Source organism: Microchirus variegatus, assembly GCF_963457635.1.
Source record: "Microchirus variegatus genome assembly, chromosome: 19".
Classification (NCBI taxonomy): domain Eukaryota; kingdom Metazoa; phylum Chordata; class Actinopteri; order Pleuronectiformes; family Soleidae; genus Microchirus; species Microchirus variegatus.
Genome location: NC_139820.1, coordinates 18,243,903 through 18,268,992, shown reverse-complemented (window position 1 = coordinate 18,268,992; position 25,090 = coordinate 18,243,903). Strand labels below are relative to the sequence as shown.

General features: G+C 38.9%; 2 protein-coding genes across 3 annotated transcripts; both read left to right on the top strand.

Annotated features, from left to right (window-relative positions):
- The first annotated feature begins 771 nt into the window (after positions 1-771).
- Positions 772-18,252, top strand: LOC310941097 (long-chain-fatty-acid--CoA ligase 1-like). Of its 2 annotated transcripts, XM_083906184.1 has the most exons (21): positions 772-799; positions 7,436-7,820; positions 8,105-8,219; positions 8,693-8,757; positions 9,819-9,920; positions 10,120-10,219; positions 10,404-10,600; positions 10,909-10,941; positions 11,036-11,087; positions 11,197-11,270; positions 11,446-11,523; positions 11,624-11,758; positions 11,919-12,053; positions 12,486-12,581; positions 13,800-13,872; positions 13,965-14,053; positions 14,145-14,261; positions 14,434-14,577; positions 15,237-15,341; positions 16,290-16,361; positions 16,457-18,252. In XM_083906184.1, exons 2-21 carry the CDS (start codon positions 7,626-7,628, stop codon positions 16,595-16,597), a joined length of 2,118 nt encoding a protein of 705 aa, XP_083762310.1. In that variant the 5' UTR covers positions 772-799; positions 7,436-7,625; the 3' UTR covers positions 16,598-18,252. The 2 variants fall into 2 exon arrangements, with proteins under 2 accessions (XP_083762310.1, XP_083762311.1); XM_083906185.1 differs by lacking the exon at positions 772-799 and having other exon boundaries at positions 7,355-7,820.
- Positions 18,253-18,822: 570 nt separating this feature from the next.
- cenpu (centromere protein U) lies at positions 18,823-24,633 on the top strand (the record flags this gene model as incomplete). Its single annotated transcript, XM_083906091.1, has 13 exons — positions 18,823-18,827; positions 19,193-19,247; positions 20,165-20,249; positions 20,496-20,811; positions 20,898-20,979; positions 21,060-21,140; positions 21,222-21,312; positions 21,994-22,099; positions 22,207-22,285; positions 23,115-23,162; positions 23,475-23,536; positions 24,245-24,401; positions 24,505-24,633. The coding sequence occupies 13 exons, from the start codon at positions 18,823-18,825 to the stop codon at positions 24,631-24,633; spliced, it is 1,296 nt and encodes a 431-aa protein (XP_083762217.1).
- Between the last annotated feature and the right edge of the window lie 457 nt (positions 24,634-25,090).

The following is a 25,090-nucleotide window of genomic DNA, read 5'->3' as shown; positions in this document are numbered from 1 at the left end:
CTCCTTTTGTATTTTGTAGCAATGTAGTTTTGCTTAATATACACCTTGCATTCTGATAGAAAGCTCTCACAATAATTATCTTGGTGAATTTCCATTATTGGGATCCTTGCGAATGGGGAAAGTTGTTAATATCCCACCTGTGACCATGAATATGCTGTACAGTGATTTATTTTGAAGTGTCACAAGGGAGCTTGCATCTTTCCCATCTAGTCAGTCCAGGACCTCACAATTTATAATGGGTTCCCAACCCCTGTACAGGGGAATGGTATGGGTCCTTGCAAAAACCCTACTGTGTTAAGAGTGTCAAACTTTTCATTATATCACGAGAGGATTTATAAAACCAAAACAAGCCTGCCTGATCAGAATCAACTTTATTGGCCAAGTTTGTGCACACAAACATGGACTTTTCTCGCTCTAATACAAATGAACTAATATATAAACGGAAGATTTTTTGGGAGAAGGAGATATAAATATAAACATATACATATGAGAAGTATAAGTTATTGAAAATATGTACTTCATCAAAACATCTTATATGAAGGAGCCATGATTTATCACTGCATGAAAACTCTTCAATATCACAGTTATAATTGTTTTACATTCAAAACTTAATGTAAATATAAAATTGATTTTTTTAACGCGCTTATCTTGAAACGACTGTTGAATAGTGTGTGTCAAAGGTGTGTAAATATTGTTGCTTTTATTTTGAAACTTTTAATCCGGAAGTTGTAATTCATTTCAAACGCTGCGCGTGGTCAGCAACGAGAAGCCGGGGACAACAACAGCGCGCGCCGAACAGGTGGGTGAGTTACACGTTAATAACGTGTGTTTTAAAGATATTTATACAAAAATATCAACGTATACATGTAGAACAACGCGGAATGATGGTGGTCTAGTCTGGAAGTTTATCTTTGTCTTCTTAATTCAAAAACAGGCGCACGCGGGACAAAACATATCTTAATCATGCGTACTTTTAAAATAAAGATAAACAAAAACACAGTCAATGAATTGTAATTGAAGTAAAATGGCGTGTTCATGATGTATTTGCCCTCTTGTCTTTGGTCCCACCGCACACTGAACACGCTTCACTGATATGAGTTAGTTCAGTGTTACCCGGGGTCGTGTTGTTGTTGTTGATGATTGGAAAATGGCCCCCGGCTCGTTTCTCGTCTCCTAGTGTGTTTTTTGTCCTAGAGGAGTTTGTCATTGACGCTTGATCAGTCTGTTGGTGTTTTAATGGTTTTACTGAAGATCTGTGGCTGCAGTGACTTATGTCCATAAACAGGCAAGATCATTTCGTGTGTGTGTGTGTGTGTGTTCTTGTACTTGTACACTGAGGACCAGTGAGGGTTTTTAACCAACAAAGTGAGGTCATTTTTATGGAGTGAGGACATTTTGGCCGGTCCTCACTTTGTTTTAGTTGAAATCACTTCCTTAGGTTGCTATAACATGCTATACTCAATTTGTCAAAAAAAAAAATATAATAATTTTGGACGACAGTATAGTATGACGTTTTTGTCAAGTTTTGGACCAAAAATTTGTGGTCAAATTTTTTTTTTCAACTTTTGGATGACAGTATAGTATACATTTTCTGTCAACTTTTGGACAAATTTTTTTGTTTTTTATTTTTTATATATATTTTTTTTATCAAAATTAATGTAGCGTCCGATGAGACGTTAGAATGACGATGAGCGGTTGGGCTGAAAAAGTACACTGGATACACCAGCTTTTCACCACCTGACTGCACTTTACAGACTGCTTTCCCAGCATGCGCACTTAACCCTACCCTACCCCCCTTATGTTTAGGACGGGGGTGAGGGGCACAACACAAGCACTACACAAATGAAGACGGCATCTCACCCAGTCAAGATCCTTCACTTTGGTGGACACCTAACGAGCGCAGGTTCAAAAACCTGAGCCGTCTGAAGACACATCTGTGCCAGCGGAGAGTTTTTCCTTTTTTTTGCCCCTCATTTTTATTAGCGCTGCTTTGATGATTTTTAGTTTAAAATGAATTAGTACAGTGTAGAATAGTTTCCACCCACGCAAAAAAAATAAAAAAAATGTTTTTGACACGTGGACCTCGACAATCAACTCTCAAAATGCAGTGTAATTCCCATCCCTAGTTATCATTTTATTTCATTAAAAAGAAAAATAGAGTTTGCGTTATTTGTTTACATTTTAACCGGCTCAACTATCAGCAATACAATTGGATGTAGCGACAATTGTCGGTCTATTACTCACGTGAAAAGTTACCCTCTCGATGCTGCTGTATGTTTTTCAAAAAATCCAAAAGTGTTTCTAAATAAATACTAATAGATGAAGTGTGATCATAAGTGCTTGTCTGATTTGTAAATGCGACGTAGCCAACGGTGTATTGATCGGGCGTTGTTTCAGCACCGCGGACAGTGCTTTAGTCATCATACCCATTGTGCGTTCACACCGGTGTGTGTGTGTGGTGGGGCGTGGGGGTCATGGACAGCCGTGCATGTTAAATTGGGGGTCGCGACTCATAAAGGTAGAACCACTGTAGTGTAGTATGACGTTTTTGTCAAATTTTGGACCAAAGATTGTTTGTCAAAGATGTTTTCAAATTTTGGACGACAGTATAGTATGATGGTTTTGTCAAATTATGGACCAAAAATTTTTGGTAATTTTTTTTTCAACTTTTGGATGACATAGTATAGTATAACTTTTCTGTCAAATTGTGGACAACATAGTATAGTATGACGTTTTTGTCAAATTTTGGACCAAAGATTTTTTGTCAAAGATTTTTTCACATTTTGGACGACAGTATAGTATGACAGTATAATTTAAAAAATAAATAAAGTTTTCCAGACCTTTTTGCTCTGGGGCTCCACCTGCAGACATTTTATGGTACTGCACCCAGTAGTTCTTTATAGATGTCATTCATGAAGTAGATATTTGTAATTGTGTTGATTTATATTTGTGTGGAAATGCTGGTCCTCACTTTGTCAGCACTTTGGGTCCTCAGTATGCAGCAAGTACAAGAATGTGTGTGTGTGTGTGTGTGTGTGTGTGTGTGTTGAAGATAAAACATTAACTCAGCAGTCTTCAGTCAGGTTAACACACACTTGTGACAACTTGTTAAAGATTCTTTAATGTTTGTCGACATGCAGGTTTTTTAGGTGAAAGGTTACTTGTCTCTGAATGAATGGCTAACGCCCATTAAACCATCCTTCTGTGATGAAAGGATCCCCCTCTCTCCTTTTTATCTCTTTCTGTTGTTTCATGCTCAGGCCTCAGCCTTGATAAGCACTAGGTGGAGATGGAGAAGCCCTCAGCAGTTTGAGCACCTCACTACTTCATGAAAAACATAATTAAACATACACACAGACAACACCTTCAGTATCATATACTTTTGCAATAATCCTAATAAGGGCTACACATCTTTATAATATTGATAAGATTTGTCATGGAAATGACCTTAACGCTGCAAAAACGATACCAGTTATGAATCATATTGCAATCAAAATATCAGTCAAAATATTGTTGTTTTTTTAGACCATATCAACCAAATCTAATCCTAATACAACGGTTCAGTGCTCCTGGAATAGCTACAAATAAGCTAAATGCTAACTCGACTTTATATGACCTTTGCAGCAGGTCAGACGGTACAATGATTGAATGAATAGTTTTATTTTGGTTACAATATAAAATACTTAAATTATGTGCAATTAATCTGCAAATATTACCGCAGACTTACAGTCAACATTTGCTCACAACAATGAGTTCACATACACAGAAGCATTATTTAGTTATTCACTGAAGCAGTGTTGAACATATTATTTACGATTCTCAGTGGTTGACAGTTCATTATCGATTCATTGTTGTCATCAGTCATAGTTACTACTGTAGTTACTACTGTACCGACCTGTAGTCATTTATCTACTGAGTGATCTTGTAACTGGGTTGAGAGTGGCAATGGTTGCAAAACAAAGTCAGTTTGAATGGAAGTCTATGAGAAACTGTGCTGACTTATGATGAGATGATTAAGATGATTTAGAACATCATGTCAACGTCACTGCAAAAAGGCCGTCTGCTCAGCCGCTGATTTTCTCTGACCTACTGAAGTTTCTCAGTGAATTTCAAATATGTGTACACCAGTCAGTGCAGTGATTCATTTGTAACCTGCAGCTGAATAATAAAGCTCACGAGTGTCACTGCTGTCTGCAGAACACTGCAAGAGTCACTTCCCTCCCAGACTTGCATGTACTCCTCACCACAGGTCACACTGTGGAGCTTGCAACACACTTTTTTTTGCCAAGTGGTTAAACTCTTATTTCTAGTTATAGCAGCGTGTGTAGAGCTATGATTAACTCTTTTTTTCTTATAGTACACTTTGATACACAGACACATCTGTATAGTGTGACATGATCATTTATTCATTTTCAGAGAATGAGCTCAAACTGAAACATAGCGATGTGTGATTATGCTACGGGCATTTTGTGTTCTGGAAACATTTTATTAGTGAAGAAAGAAAATAATCCACTCGTTGTGTAAACTAGGGATTTTCTCTGTGACTCGATTAGTCATCATGTTGAATGTTGAAATGAAATGTCGAGCGTTTCCCAAACCATGGAATGATGATTGTCTCAAATGACAAAGCAAAGACACCAGAAAATATTCACATTTAAGAAGGTGAAAAATCAACTAGATAAAACAGGACATGGTCCAGTCCAGTGACGCCACAGGACAGTGTCCTGCGATCTTTGCAGTTTCCCACTGATCAGCCTCTATGGCACTCTGTCTAATCACCTCAGCTGACCACATACAAGGGTTAGGACTCAGGGGGGTCACAGGTCAGTGGGTGAAAGGTGAGGGGGCAGAGACAAATAATCTAACCTGCTGAGTGGTTTGGTTCTTGTTCTCTCTAACAATACTAATGTGTGATTATGCAAACAGGGTGTGTTAACATACAGTGGTTGTACAGTTTTAAAGGTATCAAAAGTTACATAACATGTCATTGATCTTGTCTATGGATAAGTTCATTGATTGCTTGCACCAGGACTTTGAGGCAGTCAGACTGCCTGTCCTGCCACAACACGCCAATCAGAGTCCTCTGCAGATCTGGTGTGACCTTCGATTGGTAGATTAGCTGAGCTCACCTTGTAGCAGAGTCAGTGGGAGTGTTGTGTTGCCAGTAGTATATCAGTGCGTCCCCCTTAAGAGTGTGTGTGGCAGTTGCCGTAGCTGCAGTAAACAAAGTATTCCCTGGGTCGTCTTATTGGATGATTAGCTGCTAAAGGAGAGCCACTGTCCTCTGTCACAGGTGAGTGGTGAAGACATTCAGCAGTGCTTATAAAAAGTGGAACAGGCCGTAGTTTCCCTCTCATCCCTCTGTGTAGCTTGCTGAAAAGCGTGTTTATTTTTTGTACTACTGCTCGTGATTTTATTTATTTAAAGTATCTCAGTGACTGTTGTTAGATGGTAGAAAGTGGTTACATAGAATACACACCTGACTGTGTATGTATACCAGATGTTAACCTCAAATTTCTTAATAATGTTACAGAAGTGCTTAACAGTCAAAATCAAGTGAGGTAATTACAAAGCACTTAACATGCAGTAGTAAAACAAAACAAAACCTAATGAACGTATGTTGGCTACACCCAAAATGAATTAAGACCAATTCAAATACATAGAGTAAGACCATATAAAAGTGACATATGAAGGGAATTTCCCAAGTATGGGATCAACAAAATCAGATATTCCTAAATGATTTGATTCAAAAAAAAGTTTTGACGTGATTTAAACAAAGGTGGCGATATGTCTGATATCAAAAGAGAGAGACTGGGTGTTGGGTTCTCTCATGGCAAAGGCTTGATCTCCTCAAATTGAGATTTTGGGAATAGCAGCTTCAAAGTTCAAAACCGTGAACTGCCAGTTTACAGCCTCCAGTCGACCACTGGTCACCAAATTAACATTACATAGCCGTGGAATCATGCAATCTAATCAACCCCCACCAAAGCTAACTGAGTGCCCCCTCCCCTCAGTCATAAGATGTTTTCTTTTGTTTTTGTTTGATTAGTGTTATCTTGACCTGTGATCCCTGTTTCCAAACTCTCACCAGTTTCCTTGTTCCCTTCCACTTGAAAACTCACTCACATACGGAACCTTTTTTGGGAACCTTTCACACAAACCTGCTAAACCTGTGAAGAGAGCGTATGTTTAAATATATGATATAGAGTGTGACATAATTGTACTGCAACATGAGCCACAGGTGGACAAGGCCCCCTGTTATTACTGTGTAGTAGCAGTGAGACAAAAAAGTGCCTGAGGTCTTGTGGTTGAAAGTTCTCATGTCACCGAGTAATGAAAGGAAGTTTGAATGTATGAACATGCCTGTCTTTATGTTTGATATAACTGTTCTATGATAACAAATAATACAAGAAAATTTACTTCAGTAACCAGTTATTGAACAATACTACTGGTCACTTTATTTCTGTTCTGTACAATATGTTCAATACAAATATTGTATCATCTAATTATTATTATTATTATTATATTATTAAAAAATGTAGAATTTCTGCCCCATTAATTGGTCTACCTCTAGTCTCAACCAGATTTTGTTGGCAGCTGTGGCTCAGTATTTAGAGCAGGTCATCCACTAATCGGAAATCGAATTGTTCGATCCGATCGAGTCTCCTTGGCCGATATACTCAGCCTCAAATTGGTACAGACACAGAAAAAGCACAGTATGAATGTGTCTGTGAATGGCAAAACTGTTGAGTAAAAAGTAATAGGCTTCATGCAGACCATTTACCATCATTACAATGAGAAATGCAGTTGAATAAAAACGCTATAGTATTTGGGGCATTTCTTTTCTCACCAACGTCATGCCTGTAGCATGTGGACAGTGACCTTACTGGTCCACTTTGGTCCAGACTCAAATATCTGAATGAGGCGTCAGGAGGCTGACATTTGCAGCTAAGGGTTAGAGATCTCTGCTCAGTATCTATGTATCTGGTTACACAGATCAACCACAAACATGAACGCCAGTAACTGTTATTCGTGTTGTGGCTCATCAGTGAAGCTCTGTGTTGAATGTGTTGAATGTGAATTATTGTGTTTGAGGTTTAGTTATACAGTATGAACTCATCTGATACAACATTAAAACCAGTTATAGGTTTGCTTTACAATGATTTATGGTCAATACTGGGTCAGTTGTTTAATCACCTGATTTTCATTTATTGCCACCAGCTAAGCAAACATTCCAGGTAGTACTTGGCTTGGTTAATATTGCACTAATAATTTTCACATTTTATAATGCAGCTAACAATAGGCTAAATGCCTGTTAAATATCACCTGTAAACATCAGCCTGTTGGCTTTTGCTAGAGGCATGTAGCCTTATAGGTCACTGTTAGAGCCATTTGTTGAACTAATGCTTGACTTGTCTTCTCTTCCTCACTCCAGACCCTCAGACCCTGCATACACTCCTTCACCTGAGGGCATCCACTGTAGCTCCACCTCACCTCAGGGCTCTACTCATTTGTATAAAACACACCCTGCAGCCCCCTCTTCACCTTACACACTCACAACGTCACCACTCCACCCAAGCACACTTTGAAAATACACTCTGGATTTCTGCCTCTGGATTAGCACCATGATGAGTCAGGAGTTCTTTCACAGACTGAGGTTGCCAGAGCTGGAGGATGTCGGTCAGTACTTGAGGAGCGTATCTATACCTGTTGTCGTTAGCGTGGGGGCAGCTGCCGCAGCCACAGCCTATTGCCTGGCAACACGACCCAAGGCCCTCCCTTCAGTCTTTGACCTTCACATGCAGTCAGTTGAACTTCCGGTGAGTTAAAGGTGCCTCTGCCTTTTTAAGTTGTCAGGTGATTGAAATTAATGTAAAATATGTGGAAACTGATTGGGCTGTAACCAGTATTTTTACACGGTGGTAATATTGATACTTTATGTACTTTAAATTACTAGTAAGTAAGGGCACACATAGTACCCTCTGGTAAGTGTTAGTTGCAAATAAGGCACAGTTTGTAGAATTTAGGTCTTAGTTATGTCCCAGCAAATGTTAAGAAAGAGTGTGATGTAGGATTAATGCTTTCATGACCTGCATTTGTTCAGGGTGGAGAGTTTGTACACAGATCACTTCTTCAGAACGGAGACCGTCACTTGACACATGTATACGAGGACGGCAGGACAGTGTACGAGTCCTTTCTCCGGGGGGCCCGAGTCTCCAGTGAGTCACAAATAACATGTTATTAATCGATGCATACCATTTTATATGCTAACTTAGCTAACCCTTCATCTGCTTGCCAATACTATATCACATAACATGGAAGATGATTGTTTTTTTGCTGAAAGCTGATAACTGCATAATATTTTCTGCTAATTGTTCAAACCTGATCAGTGTGCTCTTCAGTCAGCAGTCATCACTGCATACATAGCAGCATCGTACCTATATGATACAGATTGTACTTCTGCCATATATGTCTATTTCTTTGTCTGCCGTGACAGACTGTGGTCTGTGAAAGTTCTTTGTAATTTAAAAGCTGCTATATAATTAAAGTAATTATTGTTTTTATGTAATTTGCCATATATGTATTTCCAACACATGGAAGGGAGGTATAAAGTGTATACGATGTATATGATAAGATGGTGTGTTAAAAACATTCTGTATAATTGCCGTCTGTGTTTCCTTTTATACTCCAGATAATGGTCCTTGTCTGGGCTCCAGGAAACCAAAACAGCCGTATGAATGGATCTCGTATGGAGAGGTAAGACTCACCTCCAGCTGGAGAACAGTAGAGCTACAGCTGTGACTGATAAATCACCTCTGTTAGCTGCATTTATATTCGACAAGGTTGATTTCCTCTTGTTCGGAAAAATGATTAAAGCGGTATTGCATCAGATTTACACATCCACTGCCGTTATGTTGTCATGAGCACTGCTACTCAGCTTGTTTTCCTCATCAGAGGATCAGTTTACACAAGTGAAAACTACAAATGTACACCAGGCTGAACTTTAATAACTTTACACACACATTTTTACAAGACAGAGTCTAAAGAAAAATGGAATGGTCCATCTTACAGTTTTTCACAATTGTTTACACACAAATACTGGTACTAGAGACACAATGACCACATCAGGTAACTCATGCACCAACCCCCTGAACCAACTCTGCTAAACTACAAGCACAATTCCTGCTTTACACTCATCTTCTGTTCTAAAACACACTTTTTTCAAAACACTACACACAATTCTCTGCATTTGGCACAATTTTCATGAAGAAAATCTCTTGTTTTCACAAGAAACACACTGTCATTCAAAATTCTAAAGTTAATTTCCCTACTATGCAAACTGACTCATCACATGGGAAAACACCTGTCACACAGGTTTACAATTTGCAATCAGTGCATTAGCATAAAAGGGTTCTGTTTTGTATGTAGATCACTGTTTGTGCAACTTTGTGTTGGTTGGGATGTACACTGTGTACATTGTTTTTGTGGGAAATACATAGGAATAAAATATATGTGTTACTGTGTATTTGTGTGTTTTGAGTATAAAAACAATTATATTTCATTATATTCCAAGAACATAAGTTCTCCGTTGTAGTGATTAAAAAGAGGCTTTATTGTAACAAAATGAAGGCCACGCTTTGAAAAGTGTTGAGTCAACAAAGGTGGTGATAAATGCTATTATCATGTGTTGACTTAGAGTAAAACATTAATTCAGCTTGGTGAAATATTAATTGTGTGTGTGTGTGTGCGTGCGTGCGTGCGTGCGTGCGTGCGTGCGTGCGTGCGTGCGTGCGTGCGTGCGTGTGTGTGTGTGTTAGGTAACGGAGCGAACAGAGAATCTGGGTTCAGCATTTCTTCACAAAGGACACTCCAAGACCACGGACCCCCATGTTGGAATCTTCTCTCGGAACAGACCTGAGGTACACACACACACACACACACACACTTAAATTTATAGATAAACAAACAAAATTATGTTTAAGTCATTTAAGTGAACCAGTAGCTATAATCTGAAAGGATATTCCACGACTGAAATGTATATTTTCTCATCATATCACTATTTTTATAATCGTTTTTATCCTGTGATTGTTATTTGTTTGTGTGCATGTGTTGTAATAGTGGACCATCGCTGAGTTGGCATGTTACACCTACTCTCTGGTGTCAGTCCCTCTATACGACACACTGGGAACAGAAGCCATCTCCTACATTATAGACAAAGGTAAACCTAAACATACATTTGCCTCATTTTACTTTGACTTACTTTACTTTTTTACACAATAAAATGAAAGGACCAACATGACCTTGAGCTGAAATACACATTTCAAGAAGGCTGTAAATCTAGAGGAAACACTATAGAGAGCTGATGATCTGATTGGTCTGCATGGGTTTGTCTGTTCCTGCAGCTGCCATCTCCACTATCATATGCGACGTGGTAGATAAAGTCAACCTGGTGCTGGAATGTACAGAGGACTGGAAACACACTGTGAAAACTATCGTTCTGATGGATACACCGAGTTCTGACCTGAGCCAAACCTTCCAAACCCTGGTCAACAGGGGGCGCCAGGCTGGAATCCACATCCTCAGTCTGCAGGAGATGGAGGTCAGCAGGCAATTTATGTCCCCAACCTGTGTCTTTTTTTATTCCTCATTTAAATCTCTCTCTTTTCATTGTGTTCTGATTCCTGTCTGATGTTGCTGATGTTATTTATTCAACAATTTCCTTCCTCTTCTTGATTTTATTCTTGATTTTTTTTTATTTCCATATTTTTGCATTTGTGTTTCCTTTGCATTATTTTGTGATTTATTTCAAGTTTTTTTATATAAAAAAAAGAAAAAATTGTTTTGCTATATATTTGTTTTTTGTTTGTCTTTGCCATTTATTCCATCTAAACGTCTCTTGTTATACAGGCCATTGGGAAGGCCAACCGTCACCAGCCAGTGGTAAGTTCTGTAAACAGTGGCCTCTTACTGCTCTCTGACCAGTCCATCTTTTTGATATTACACTGTTTGACCACTGACATCACCATCTCTGCAGCCTCCACAACCTGAGGACATGGCAGTCATCTGCTTCACCAGTGGAACAACAGGTGATACTCACAGAATTGCACCCAGAACCATTGCTATTTAATATATACTGCATGAAATGTATATTATGTTTTTCGCTCTAAAGGTTTATATGTGTTTTTGCACTTTCAGGGAATCCAAAGGGAGCCATGTTGACACATGGGAATATTGTGTCCAACACCTCAGCATTTATCAAAATGACAGAGGTGAGAGAGACTTCGAAACACCAATAAAGATGGAGTGTAACACTTCCACTTCTCCTGTTGCTGTTCTGGCTTTTTTTCCTTACCTGCCATATGTAATAAACTATTTCCTCTTCTCTTCTGTCTACCCGTGTATCTATGTTTATATGTGCATGTGCTGTGTTTGAATGTGTTTTAGACTCACTATCCATTTAGCACCAGTGATGTCCATATGTCCTTCCTGCCCTTGGCTCATATGTTTGAGAGAGTCGCACAGGTATGTGTTTTATGAAAGATTCATCCATATTGCTGTGATTTCTCTGTGATCATAAGCTCTGAACTCTTACCTCTCTGTTTCTCTGCGTTGTTGATGACAGGGAGTGATGCTCGTTCATGGTGCCAAGATTGGCTTTTTCCAGGGAGATATTCGTCGTCTGACGGATGACCTGAACACACTGAAACCCACTGTGATTCCTGTGGTGCCCCGAATCCTGAACAGAATGTATGATAAGGTAGGTGGGCTCTGAGCACAACCACAGTATGGGAGCCAGCATTGGGGCAGAGTTTATATTCATATTTACATTTTAATCCAGACATGCTGGGGTCATCTGACATCCTCTGTCCAGGAACAAAGCGATGTGATGATGGTGCTGATACTGTTTGTTTTTGTAGATCCATGGGCAGGCCAACACCCCTCTGAAGCGCTGGCTGCTGGGCTTTGCCTACAGGAGGAAAGAGGCACAGCTGAAGCAAGGCATCGTAAGGAGGGACAGTATCTGGGATCAACTCATCTTCAGGAAGGTCCAGGTAAACAGAACCAGCTCAGATACAACTCCTGCCATGCTTCTGCTCAGTGTTACATGTCTATGAATGTATTTATTTTTGTTATTCAGGGAATGAAAATACATTGAATTTACGAAGTTCATATGCATTTTTTGTACAATGAATGTTTAAAATATTGTAAACAATAATAATACAAGTTGTTGTGGTGAGCACAGAAAACACTTTGAGTCAAATATAGCTGGTTATCTAACTTAGCTATGTCCCTGCTTTAATGTTACATCTACAAAAGGAATGGACTGAAAAATTACCTACTATCTACTGTCTCTGGCTACATTCTCTTACATTTCTATGAAGTAATCTGTGGTTTTGGAGTCCTGTTCACCTCAATGTTATAATTATGTAAAATTGGTTCACTGTTTTTGTGTTAGTATTAATGCAGTGTGCTGCCCTCTACAGGCCAGCCTTGGAGGTCGGATTCGCGTCATGATCACTGGAGCTGCTCCCATCTCTCCAACTGTTCTCACTTTCCTGAGAGCAGCAATAGGTTGTCAGGTAATGCACACACACACACACACACACACACACATATATCACATATATTTGGGACTCTGGAGGTCAGTCGGCAAGTGTGAAAAAAGATGACTCACTCATGTTTTTGTGGTCCTCCTCAGTCTAAGTACTGGAGATGAAACATGCGACTTCCATGTTGACTTCCGCACTCATTGGGACGTCACAATGCGCTAAATTCCTGGAATTGTTGTCTCGCAGAGCTCCGCTTTGTCCTTAAAACACGCGAGAGTGCTGGCGAGGACAACGGTATCCGAAAACCGGAAGTCCGCAAAAAGTTCTATTCTTGGCTCCACAGTGCAGCACAGAGTTCTACACAAACCTCCAGCCTCAGAGGATTTATCTGTCCAGTGGATACATGTTATATATGAAGCCGTATATGTATCTGCTAGAGCCTGCAAATGATCACTTTTCCAAACGCTAACTGCTGTTAGCGCCCAGTAGCCTCTGTGGCTGATGTCATTTCCTGTCCCTTAAGTTTCGTTTTTTTTTAAGGTGGACCTAAAGAGATGTTACAAAATTGAGCTTTCTGAACGGGGCTGTTTTAGCAGGGTGATTGAACTGCTATGGTGCTTCATCCTTATGGTATTTTGACCAATGCATATCACAGACATGTTCATTAGGACACCAGGGAACTAGTTTAACTAGGTGAAATATGATATAATATGACCTCTTTAAAGGAAAACATTATTGTCAATATACAACCAAAATTGCAAACTGAAATTATGAGGTCAGATGGAGGTTTGATCAGAACCACTCTAACTGAGCGCCTCGCCACACATCGGACCAACCTGACCATGTATCTAACATTCATACATGTTTTGATGGTGGGAAGAAACCAGAGATCCCAGAATAAACCCACACAGACACGGGGAGAACAAGCAAACTCCACACAGAAGGGTCTCAGACTGGGAATCAAATCCAGCACCTTCTTGCCATGAGGCAACAGTGCCCACCACTAATCCATCGTGCAGAACTCAAATCAAGTTCTGCTCTAGTTTGGAGTTCTGTCGTTGATCACATCACACTCACTTTAGCTAATATGTAGAAAGTCTGCCATCAGATCTTTAATCTTGTGTAATTTTATCATCCTCATAAAGTTCACCATACATAAACATCTGTTGGATTTTTGTTTTTTACTATAATTTTTTTTTTGCAGCAGCAGTTATAATATTATTGATCCTAGATTTTTCTCTCTCTCAGTTTTATGAAGGTTATGGACAAACAGAGTGTACTTCTGGGTGCACAATGACCACGCCTGGGGACTGGAGTGCAGGTTTGTTTTTTTAAAACCATGACTTGTGATGTAACCTTTTAAAATTGAGGATTTGCACCGTACAAGAAGTAACCTTGACGTCATGTGACCAGGTCACGTTGGAGCTCCTCTGCCTTGTAACTCAATTAAACTAGTGGATGTGCCTGAGATGAAATATTTGGCCATGAACGGAGAGGGAGAGGTGAAACACAATGACTAAAACACCATCACAGAGCCACTGTCTTTATACATATATGTGTTCTGTAACTCTGTCTATGTGCTGATGTTTTTAGGTGTGTGTGAAGGGTACTAACGTATTCCAGGGTTACCTGAAGGACCCAGAGAAGACAGCAGAGACCATTGATGCGGATGGATGGCTTCACACTGGAGACATTGGAAAATGGCTTCCTGTAGGTTCATGTAGTTTAGCTTCATTCTTGCATGTATATGTCACTTTGTTAAACTTTTTCAAGTCGAGCAGAGTGCTGTACATTTGGCTAGATTCATAAAATAATTGTATTTCAGTCAGTTGTTGTTTTTTATGTGGAGGCATTAATTATATGGACATGAATGTTTTACCAGAACGGGACACTGAAGATTGTGGACAGGAAGAAACACATCTTTAAGCTGGCACAGGGGGAGTACATTGCTCCAGAGAAGATCGAGACCATCTATGTGAGGAGTGATGCAGTGGCACAGGTCTTTGTACATGGAGACAGCCTGCAGGTGGGTCAAGGATACTGTGTGCATGTTAGACCCAAACCCAACATGCATTCTGTAGTTTTTGTCGGAACCACACAGATGAAGCTACTTTGACTGTCACTGGCAAGTGTTTGTAGCCTTTATTCATGGTGAAGGAAAGTAGGAAGAGACAGAGGGAAAGCATGTGTTTTGTTCTGTCACAATAGCAAATAAAATTACAAAAGTTATTGTTACATCCAGGAGGAAGCAGCTACTAGCCCAATTCACACATTATGCATTTGCACCCTTGTTAAGCTGTAATTAATTAAGTATTTTCATAATCTAACCATTGTAGTTTATTTTGAGTCATTCTGGAGGTCATATTATATTACATATAATAGGTCATTATTCCATCCATCTTCTACCGCTGTATCCTCTACATGCGGGTTATTACTTCACCTTATTTTCACTCATTATGCACTTATTTATTAAATGTAAAGAAATGTATAATGAAAAACACCATTTGAATTTACCCTATTGTATTTTATATTTCGCTTAAATAACTTAAAATGACCATGTCAAAGTGACCAAGCTTAGCCTGTGCTCTTGTGAATGTTTCTGTTCCCTTTGGTGTAACTTCAGGATCTGTTGGTGTGAAAAACCTCCTCTGTATTTAGCTTGAATGTTTCTGTGTTTATGTCCAGTCATGTCTGGTAGCTGTGGTGATCCCTGACCCTGACTTCCTCTCTGACTGGACCAAGAAGATTCTTGGATTGGAGGGCAGCTACCAGGAGCTATGTGGCAGACTGGTAATACATTCATTCTATTCTACATCAGTGTAAACCAGTCCCAATTTATTCACATACAACAGAGATTCCCAACAAGGGTCCTAAATAGCGGTTTCATGTCTAAAAAAAAGATTACCTTGGTTCAGATTTTGCTGCAGTAAAAAAATCACTATTGACCAATTTAGCTAATGCATGCCAGAGCCATACGTACACTTTGCACCTGAACTCCCCCCATCTCATATTTAACTGTCTTTACACATTAAATAAAACACCCCAGGAAGGGTAGCAGTGCTTTAGGGCACAACTAATGAGGATCCAAACAAATAAACAAATCCTAGGTTGACTATCATGAAAGAAGGGTATTAATAATCCACTTTTATTTATCTAATAATGTTGATAATCAGTCAAAAATTAATTCAGAACAACAGCACGTGATGCCGAAAACAACAAATACTCTAAAAAGTTCACAAAGACAGAAAGTTAACCTACTGGTCCAGTAGAAACAGAGCCACCATGTTATCACTTTGCAGCCCTTTCTGGGCTTTCAGTTGTCGTCACTGTTCAAACACAGCACTGATGTTCACTCTGGTCTTGGATCACTCTGCATCCGACTTTTTTCTTGGCAGTAGCTTTCCCACAAAACGTTCATGTCTTTCATTTGCGACCAACACTTGTTGTTGGCACCTTTTCTGCCGTAACATTGCTGTAACTCTCTTAGCAAGCATTAGCATTAGCTCTGGCACTGTCTTCTGCGAATGCGTGATTAGTGCACGAAGAGGGGTACGCTGTCGTAGTAACAAACTTATATGAGTTTACAAAATGACTACATACAGACAACCTGTACTACTCTGTCAGTTCTATTGCTAATGAATTAATGAAATATGTGATGTAAGCATAGAATCTACTAAATATTGTGAGTAGTGTTGATTGAAAGAGGTATCTCTTGTTTTTTTCCCCCTGTGTGCACAGGATGTTAAATCAGCCATCTTGGAGAGCATGCTGCAGTTTGGAAAGGAAGGAGGTCTCATGTCCTTTGAGCAGGTACAAAATGATATAGGTTTGTAGACTTTGTCGCCTTTTTTTACATGAACGATGATTATTCTCTAACACTACCTTTTGTGTGATGTGTGATTCAGGTGAAAGCCATCTACATCCACACTGAGATGTTCTCAATTGAGAACGGCCTTCTCACACCGACTTTGAAGGCCAAGAGGAATGAACTGCGACAACACTTCAGATCCCAGATAGAGGAGCTGTATGCTGGGATCAACATGTAGAAGGACAGCGGTGAGCAGGACATGAGGACAGGAGCTCCACCTCATCTGTTTTTAGATGAAAACAAGAGGACAAGCTCAAGCACACAGTAAATGAAATGGAGAGGTCCTCTCAGACATCATCCACCTGGTAGGATCTCTCACTGAGGAACATGTAGTTCTTAAATGAACTCCAGAGCATTTAGAACAAAATCAAACACAAGAAGGAATACAAAACCTCTGAGGATTTTATGCTATAAAATAAATGAAGCTATTTTACTGAATGTTTACAGAGCAAATTCTGTCATTATTATCTGCTATCAGGGCATTTTACATTTATAGTACATTAAAGATAGGGTTGGAGATCCTGGAAAAAAACGCTTGAGCAGGCTACATTTAGAATTCAAAAGTCCAAGCCCCTTTCTGCAGCTATGCCTCCAGAGGACAGACAGGAATTCACAACAAATACGGATTCACGATCACCACACAGCATCGCTAAGTTTTGTTATTTTTTGGTGACGCTAACTTTTACAGTAAAAATGCTCCAGAAAATGATCTTCCACCCTACCTTTAAGTCATTTGGCAGACACCTTTACTTAAAGTGACTTAAAAATGATTGACATGTTAAATTTACAATCTAATAGGAATTATTTTAAAGGGAAACAGTTCTTCTTTGAAGCATCACATATTTCAGGAATTCATTCTGTGTAAAGAACCACATTTAGAACCTCATTCACACGTGCACACACTTTTACAGGATGAAAAGGGAACACTTGACCCACATACTGTAACTGGTTCACTGTGAGTCTAGGTGATGACTGAACAACTCATTGTCATTGTTTTGTTGTATTTGTTGAGTGGATTTTTTTGTTTCCGTTGGGTCATTAAATCTTTTTATTAATAAGCTTTGGTCCTTTTGACCCTGGGAACCAGCACAATGACCCATATCCAGGGCTGGTCAAACGAATGTATTCAGGTGCTACAGATCACGCAAGGAAACAAGAGTAATGTGCTATTAACTTATCAGTTCTCTAATTATTTATGAAGGTTGAAGGAACACAAGACAGGGGATCGCTATTAGCACAAGAAATCTTTGAAAGAAGTAAGAAAATAAATGTACAAAATAAAATAAATACACAATGGCTGATCATATAAACAGTGAACATTGTAATTTATTTTTACATTATTTTATTTATTTCTGTATATATTTTGAAAAATGTACATTTAACATTATCAGTTGGTTCTGTTGCCTCACAGCAAGAAGGTTTTTGTGTCTCCCTGCACACATGTGCATTGCTCATATTTAATTTCTTATTTCACAGATTTGTTTTTATGTCTTATTTTTGTGGCACTACTCTGACTGAAGTTATTTTGTTCATTGGTTGAGTTTTCTAAAATGATTACACACATGTTATGTAATGTGTGTGGGTTTCCTTCTGGTTCTCCTGTTTCCTCCCACAGTCCAAAAACATGCAATATGGGGATTAGATCAATTGAACACTCCACATTGACCATAGGTGTGAGATTAAATGGTTGTTTGTCTCTATGTGACCCTGTGATGGACTGGTGAAATGTCCAAGGTGTAACCCGGCCATCACCCTATGTCAGCTGGCACAGCACCCCTGAAAATGGATAGATGGATGTTATGTAAGAGTGAAAAAATACATGTCTTAATTTTGTTTACAACCTCAATTAAATGATCTTGAATGTTTATGGTTTTGATACCATGAAAAAGAGTCATCTTTGTTTTGGAAATGTTTTACTAAAAATATTTACAAAAACCTGTGGTCTTGTGATATTACTTTATTTGGACTGTGCAAATAATTTAAATGTGAAATAGTTTAGTTTATTCAGTACTATTCTGGGGACTTTTAAATGTATCATTTCCGATTTTCGCAGCAACTCCTTTTGTTCAAAATTGTTGGGAAGTTTGAACCTTTCCGCGTTCCGTAGGACAGATTGCATGTACATCTGATTGTGAACGAACGTTTTTTTCCCTCAGTGTAAATGTCCATTAAGTAAATATCATCCACAGCATTTCACAATAGTAGCGCAATGTTTTACCCAAACTCAAATTTTAGGCTCAAGGTTTAGGTATTCTTTTGTTATTTCAATGTATGCCAGCCAGCTCACCCCCTCGATGTGTAACGTGGTACAGCCCGGAAGTTAAAACATTTTGCGGGAAGCTGCAAAAATCTAAGCTTCGAGTGTTTACTAAACAAAGTTCACAGAAGCTGCTGTTGGTCAAAATGAGGTGAGAACTATGAATTATGTATGTGTAATATAACCGGCAGCCGCCAATGTCTTGTTTGAAGGAAGAACAATACATTTTATTTATTTATTTATTTTTAAATCTAGCTTTAACGTCTCTTGGTCTGTGTCAACTATAATCACGCGATACACAAACGTGCCGTTTTGTCGTCATATGGCACAATACAAATACTTTAAATACTGCATGTTGTTTTAAAAATAATAACACTCGGACACGTCTGTAAAGCTATTAGCAAGTTCTACGGAGTGAAATGTATGGCTCAAACTCAAACCCAGAGCCGCCGCCGTTGTTGTTGTTGTTGTTGATGATGACGCTGATGCTGGTTCCCATTTTCTTCCTCACTGCAGGAACAAAAAGGGCAGAGGAGCTAAGGTGCCGACAAAGCCACCAGCTGAGCCTCATGTGAGTCAGTCAGTGGTAGAAAAGACTGCATGATTCTACTCTTTCTTGTCTGATACCACAACCTTGAGTAGTTAGTCTTATATCTGTCAACAACACATGCACATGTGCTGATGCATTGACACCAAGGGACAGCCATTCATTTCAAATAATACTTTGTATAATACATACTTAATATTCTGCTCCCATCACTTTCATGACAACACATTTGTGCTGAGTCGTTTCAATAAACAGCCCAAACATGACTCCGCTAAAATGCCTTTGCTGATTTTTGTTTACCTTTTTACAGTTTGCGCATAGTGAAGCCTCTAACATATATGATTTTTGTGTTGGATTTAAAAATTTTATCTGCCTGATATCCAATCCAGTGATTTTGATCAATATGGGGCCGATGCCTATACTGACCGATGCAAATACCTTGCACAAATGAGCGCCACAAGCTGCACATTAAGTTATTACAAAATATGACAATGAATCATCTAAAATTATTTGATATATTGTGCAGGCTGGATAGGTCTGTTGTTTTTAATTTCCATAGCTGTGCATTGTTAAGCAGGAAAACATGTTACTTTTTTTTTTTTAGTAAATGGGCCTGTGACATCTCACATATGGCTTTGATTTAGCTCATAATATATAATATAATATTATATATATATATAATATGAGAAAACATGAGACTATATTGGCCAGTCCTAGCGTGATGGTATTAATGATTATGGCAGAGCTACCAGTCTACAAATACAGACTCTTGTTGTGGAAAGGGTTGGCTGTAGGTTTGCGTGAGTGTGAAGGTGGGGTTTAGAGGGCAGTATTATGTTCTTTTGACTCCCAGTATTTCTAGAGGCTTAGAAGAAAACAAAAATAATGGAAATTGTGCTTTTTACTAAGTTGTCATTTTGTTCTTGTGTGTTCAAATACAGAAAGCTTTGCCTTTTGATCACGACTCTCCCAACCTGTCTGATATAAGCAGACTGAGCTTCCTGGAAGGACTGCAGGGAAATCATGGTGAGTCTCTACACTGCGCGACTCCCCTGTCTCGCTCTAATAGCCAGAGTATTTTCACACTATAGGCCAGTATTCTATCAAACCTTGTTCCATTTCTATTGTGAAGTTTCAGTCTTGTTCAAATAGAATTTCTCTTAAGAGCAGCAAACAGTTTTCATTCATTGTTAACATGTTTCCTTATTTATTGTATTGTACACATTTACACATTTGTTTTTAGAAACTCAGAAAAGTTGTTCTGTTGCCTAGGTTACGCCCTGCACAGCACAGCGATGGAGGAAGAGTTAAATGCCTTAGAGGAGGGACAGACGGACAAAGAAAAAGCAGGAAGGGTGGATGATCCTCAGGTGAAGGCAAAACAGCGTGGAGCTGCAACAAAGAGAAAGAACACAAAAACTGATGTGGAGGAGGAAAAGAAGAAGAGAGGTAGAAGACCTGACACATTACCGGTAAAAGATCAGAAGAAGGGAGAAGCTGAAGCAGAAGGAAACGAGACAGATGCCAACGCTGTCCCTCAAACAAGCAAACAACAAAAAGATGACCCTGGAAAGACCAAAGCAGTGAGGTGAGGTAATCTCCTACATTAAAAACACCCGTGTGTTTGTCTGTCCTGTTTTATGATTCACTTGTCTGTCTCACTGCCACCACAAGGCCACTGAAGAATCAGCAGATGAAGGACACAAAGAGGAAGAGTGGATCAGACAATGAGAAATCCAGTGACCCAGAATCACAGGTAAGTACACAATACTGTACGTCCAAATGGTCTCATGACAAATATGAATATGAATATTGCCTCTTTTTTCTTCCCCCTAGGATTCAGACAATGATGTTGATCTGCAGAGACGTAAGAGAGTCCTGTCCTCTGATGAGGAGGTGACTGATGATAACAGCTGGGTATGGACCGACTTTAGTAACCAGGAACAAAGGAATTTGCAGTTTTTATTTTATTTTAATTTTTTTATCTCATTCTTTCAGAAACCAAGTCCAAAGATGGCCAAAGTGAAAGGTTTTGGCAGAAGCAGACGGTCTTCATCTGATGGCTCCAAATCCAGGAAGTCTTCATCAGGTAAAGGAAAAAAAAGACAAAAACGGTGTGTCATTTGTGAACGATAACTTCATTAATTATATAAGAAGTTTAATATTAGGAGACAATAATATAAAAACTGGAGGAAACGGTTCCGTGTGGCAGCAAAACCTCCTCTGAAGCTCAGTATTTAACACTTTGTCATGTTTGGTCCATTTGTATTTAATGTGTAGTCCAAAAGTTAAGAAGCACTGTGAATTTTGAAAAGGTTTAAAAATATATGTACTATATATATTTTCAGTATTTAAAGGAGCTATACATAAGGTATGTTTTATAGTAAGTCATAAAATGACCATGATGTGTCATCTGAGATTAATGAAACTTCAAAGTTGAAGGTTTAAATTCTGGCTTCATGATGAGGACATAAGGAAGTTTTATTGTCACTGATGTGTTTTCATCTGTTGTGCCAACCACACAATAATACACAGCATAGCACTTTGGCACTGGTGTTGCCAGAAGAGTTACAGTAACAGTGGTATGCAAAACTGAACTGGAATATGAACTGAGAGGCGAGTCTATATCCTGGTTTGATTGGTGATCAGAGGCAGCTGAGTGCAACAGGTGGGGAGAGTTGGACTAATGAGCAAGTGCTAAAGTTAAATGCTCAAGTTCATATATATCCTATTGAGCTGAACCCAGTCACATAAACTTATCCCTGTGAAGGCAGTGCATCTGCAGAAGCAGAGAGACCCGAGAAACATGGTCGTCAGCCAGGAACAGAGTTGGAGGTGGTGCTGGACTCATTCCTTGATTTCTGTCAACAATACAAGTAAATTTCCACTTTTCACTGACATTTTAAATCATATTTGCTTTGTTAATGCAGCAGTTGAGGATGTTTCTGTTTGTTTTAAATCTCCATGTGTTTGTTGTTTACAGGGAGTCAGTGGAGTCTAAGGCAGTCAAGGAGTCCATTAATTTGTTTTCATATAATGTGAAAGAGCAACTCCTGGAAAAGGTCAGACATTCCACTTTCTGTTTACTTTGTTAGACTGAGGAGTCAAAGGACAAGAGTAGCTGTACTTAACAGTTTTCAAGTTGTTTTATTTTGACATGCAGACGTTTGTTTTTTAATCAGAAACACAGAAACACTTTATAATAAGTACACACGATTAGCATTAGTTAAGCATGAATAAATATTGAATTCATCAATTAGAACGCATGAATACTTATTAGTATGTAGTATAAACACAGTTATAAATGTTTTACTCATGTGCTGAAGTGTTAGCATGTACTGAGTGACACACACAGAGAAAGGTGAGCGAGCAGTCCCTTGTAAGTTGATCAAAGAGCTGGTTTGTTGGAGGTGGATGCTGATTGGCTTCTTGAGTACAGCAGCTATTTGTACACTGTTCAGCTGGTGGGATGAGGAAAACATTTATAACTGTGTTTATTAATGCTTGGTTTGTTGTAATCTCGGGCTCAGCGAGATCACAATAAAACACAGCCTGTTTGTTTTGAAACCTCAGGGCTTCATAAACCAAATAATGGTGAAAGGTAGTTGTGCATATCATTTTTTCATTTTGTTTTTTCAAATTTCATATTACTGCAATTTCCATCCACCTTTTCATTCATACTGCATGCCAAAACATATAGAAAATAAATAAAAGTTAATGTTTTTTCTCAAACTAAGGTCATATTATGTCAATTCGGATTGGGAACTTCCCCGTTGTGGGACAATGAAGGTATATCATATCCTATCGTATAGATTGTCATATACAGTATATATTGTGTTCTATCAACCAAAACTAGAAATTAGTTTAATTGTATGTTCTCTGCTTTTTCAGATCTCTTTGTATAAGGAGCTCAGGGTTCTAAAGAGGGAAAACGCAAAGGTAACTTTCTGTAAAAAAAACAAAAAAACATTTAATGCAGATATTTGTGTTTTCAGAACTTAATTGCTTCAGTTACTTACCCTAACTTTTCTTTAAGTGCTGTATCATGTATTTTCCTCAAAATGGGAACATAACTTACAAAACAGGCATCATGATCGATTGGAGAGGATGGATTGGATGTTCAGTTATACTCTCTCCTCCATGCTGGTCTTATTCAACAAACGGGGAGACAATGTCCAGTTTTTATATACTGTCTATGGTTCCCCTCAGAATGAACTGTCATTTGCTCATGTCTTTGTGTGTGTGTGACAGGTGGGTTCTTTGACTCGCACAAAGACACGCCAGCTGTTTGATGCCAAACATGAGCTGATGAGGTGAGAGACTCGCAAGCAATTTACCATTTTCAAAGACACGGTATATTTTTTATCAATGTTGTCTATAAGCTGAAAAATGTGACATTTAGGTAAATGGTCTGTGTGTGTATATATATATATATATATATATATATATATATATATATATATATATATATATATATATATATATATATATTATTATTTTCTAGTCTTGATGACCACTCAAAGCTGCTTTACACTGCCGCTTTGCCATTCACTCCCTCGCGCATCTATGTGCAGCGTGTTTTTCTATCACTAATCTTTCACACTCATTCACGTGCTGCCGTCAGGAGCTACGTGGGCTTAAGTGTCTCGCCCAAGGGCTTTAATATGCTATCCACCAGAATTTGCCATATACATATATATATATATATATGTGCACTTTAAGCAAGGGCCTTGCTTTATGGAGGACGCCATCACTTCTCTGCCATGAAAGGAAGTGCAGTTCATGCACTTTCATGCTTACTATACATGGGATAAATGGCTCCACCCACATAAGCCTGGTGCATAAACCAGTGAAGGAGGAAATGTCAGAGAGAGTGAAAAAGTGGAGAGATAGAAATATAGTTATAGAACAAGTGTTGACGTCCTGTCTGCCATGCAGAGGCCACCAGTCTCACCATTAGCTGTCACAAAGTCTCACACACTGGACCTTTCACTGTTAAGAAACTGACATTTACGCCACAGAGCGGAGAGACAATTGCTGCTCGTCCAGAAGGAAAGATCTGAGCTGAAACGGAGGTTAACTGATCTGAGACGGAGCAATGCCTTCCTCCACGACCTCAGAGAGCTCAACCAGCGGTACCTAGACTACCGACACCAACACCCAAAAGAAAAGGAGAAGGTACAAACGTTACATCATTGAAATAATCAATTCATGACATGTTTTACTGGAAAGATCTGTAATAACATAACCTCTGCTCTTCTGTCCTTCTGCTGCTGTGCAGTACGGGGCGTCCAGTTTACCTGCTCTGCTGCTGGAGGCCAAACACATTCAGAGGACAGAGCATCAGCTGAGAAGTATCAACGACCGAATGGAAAAGACATTGTTCAAGAATAATGGGACTTGTAAATAATGTGTTGTGTGCACATATAACACGGTGCATATATACATATCGTATTATATATTGACACATTAACACATGTTCTCCTCTCACTGAAAACATGGCTGTAAGCAGGAAAAACAGATTTAGCTACTTAACTCACCTCATAGAGCCATTGATAGTTTCAAGTGTATACTGTTTTTACCGGTTTATTTCACAGCAGTTTATAAAGATAACAAAACTTCAGTATCCAGGTGTAGATTTTATTACGTAGGCTTTTAGGTATCACTGTCCAGATCTATAAGAAGCTTGACATTTTAAATTTTTACGTGGAAGTGTGTATCCCCACTGACTTAAAATGTTGAAGGTTTAAATTAACATGAGGGAGCACAATGCTCTGTTTTGTAGTAACATAAGATCTTTGGAGTGAAAAGTTAGTCTGACTTATAACCAAAGACGACGTACCCATAGTTTTCTGTGCATGTGCATT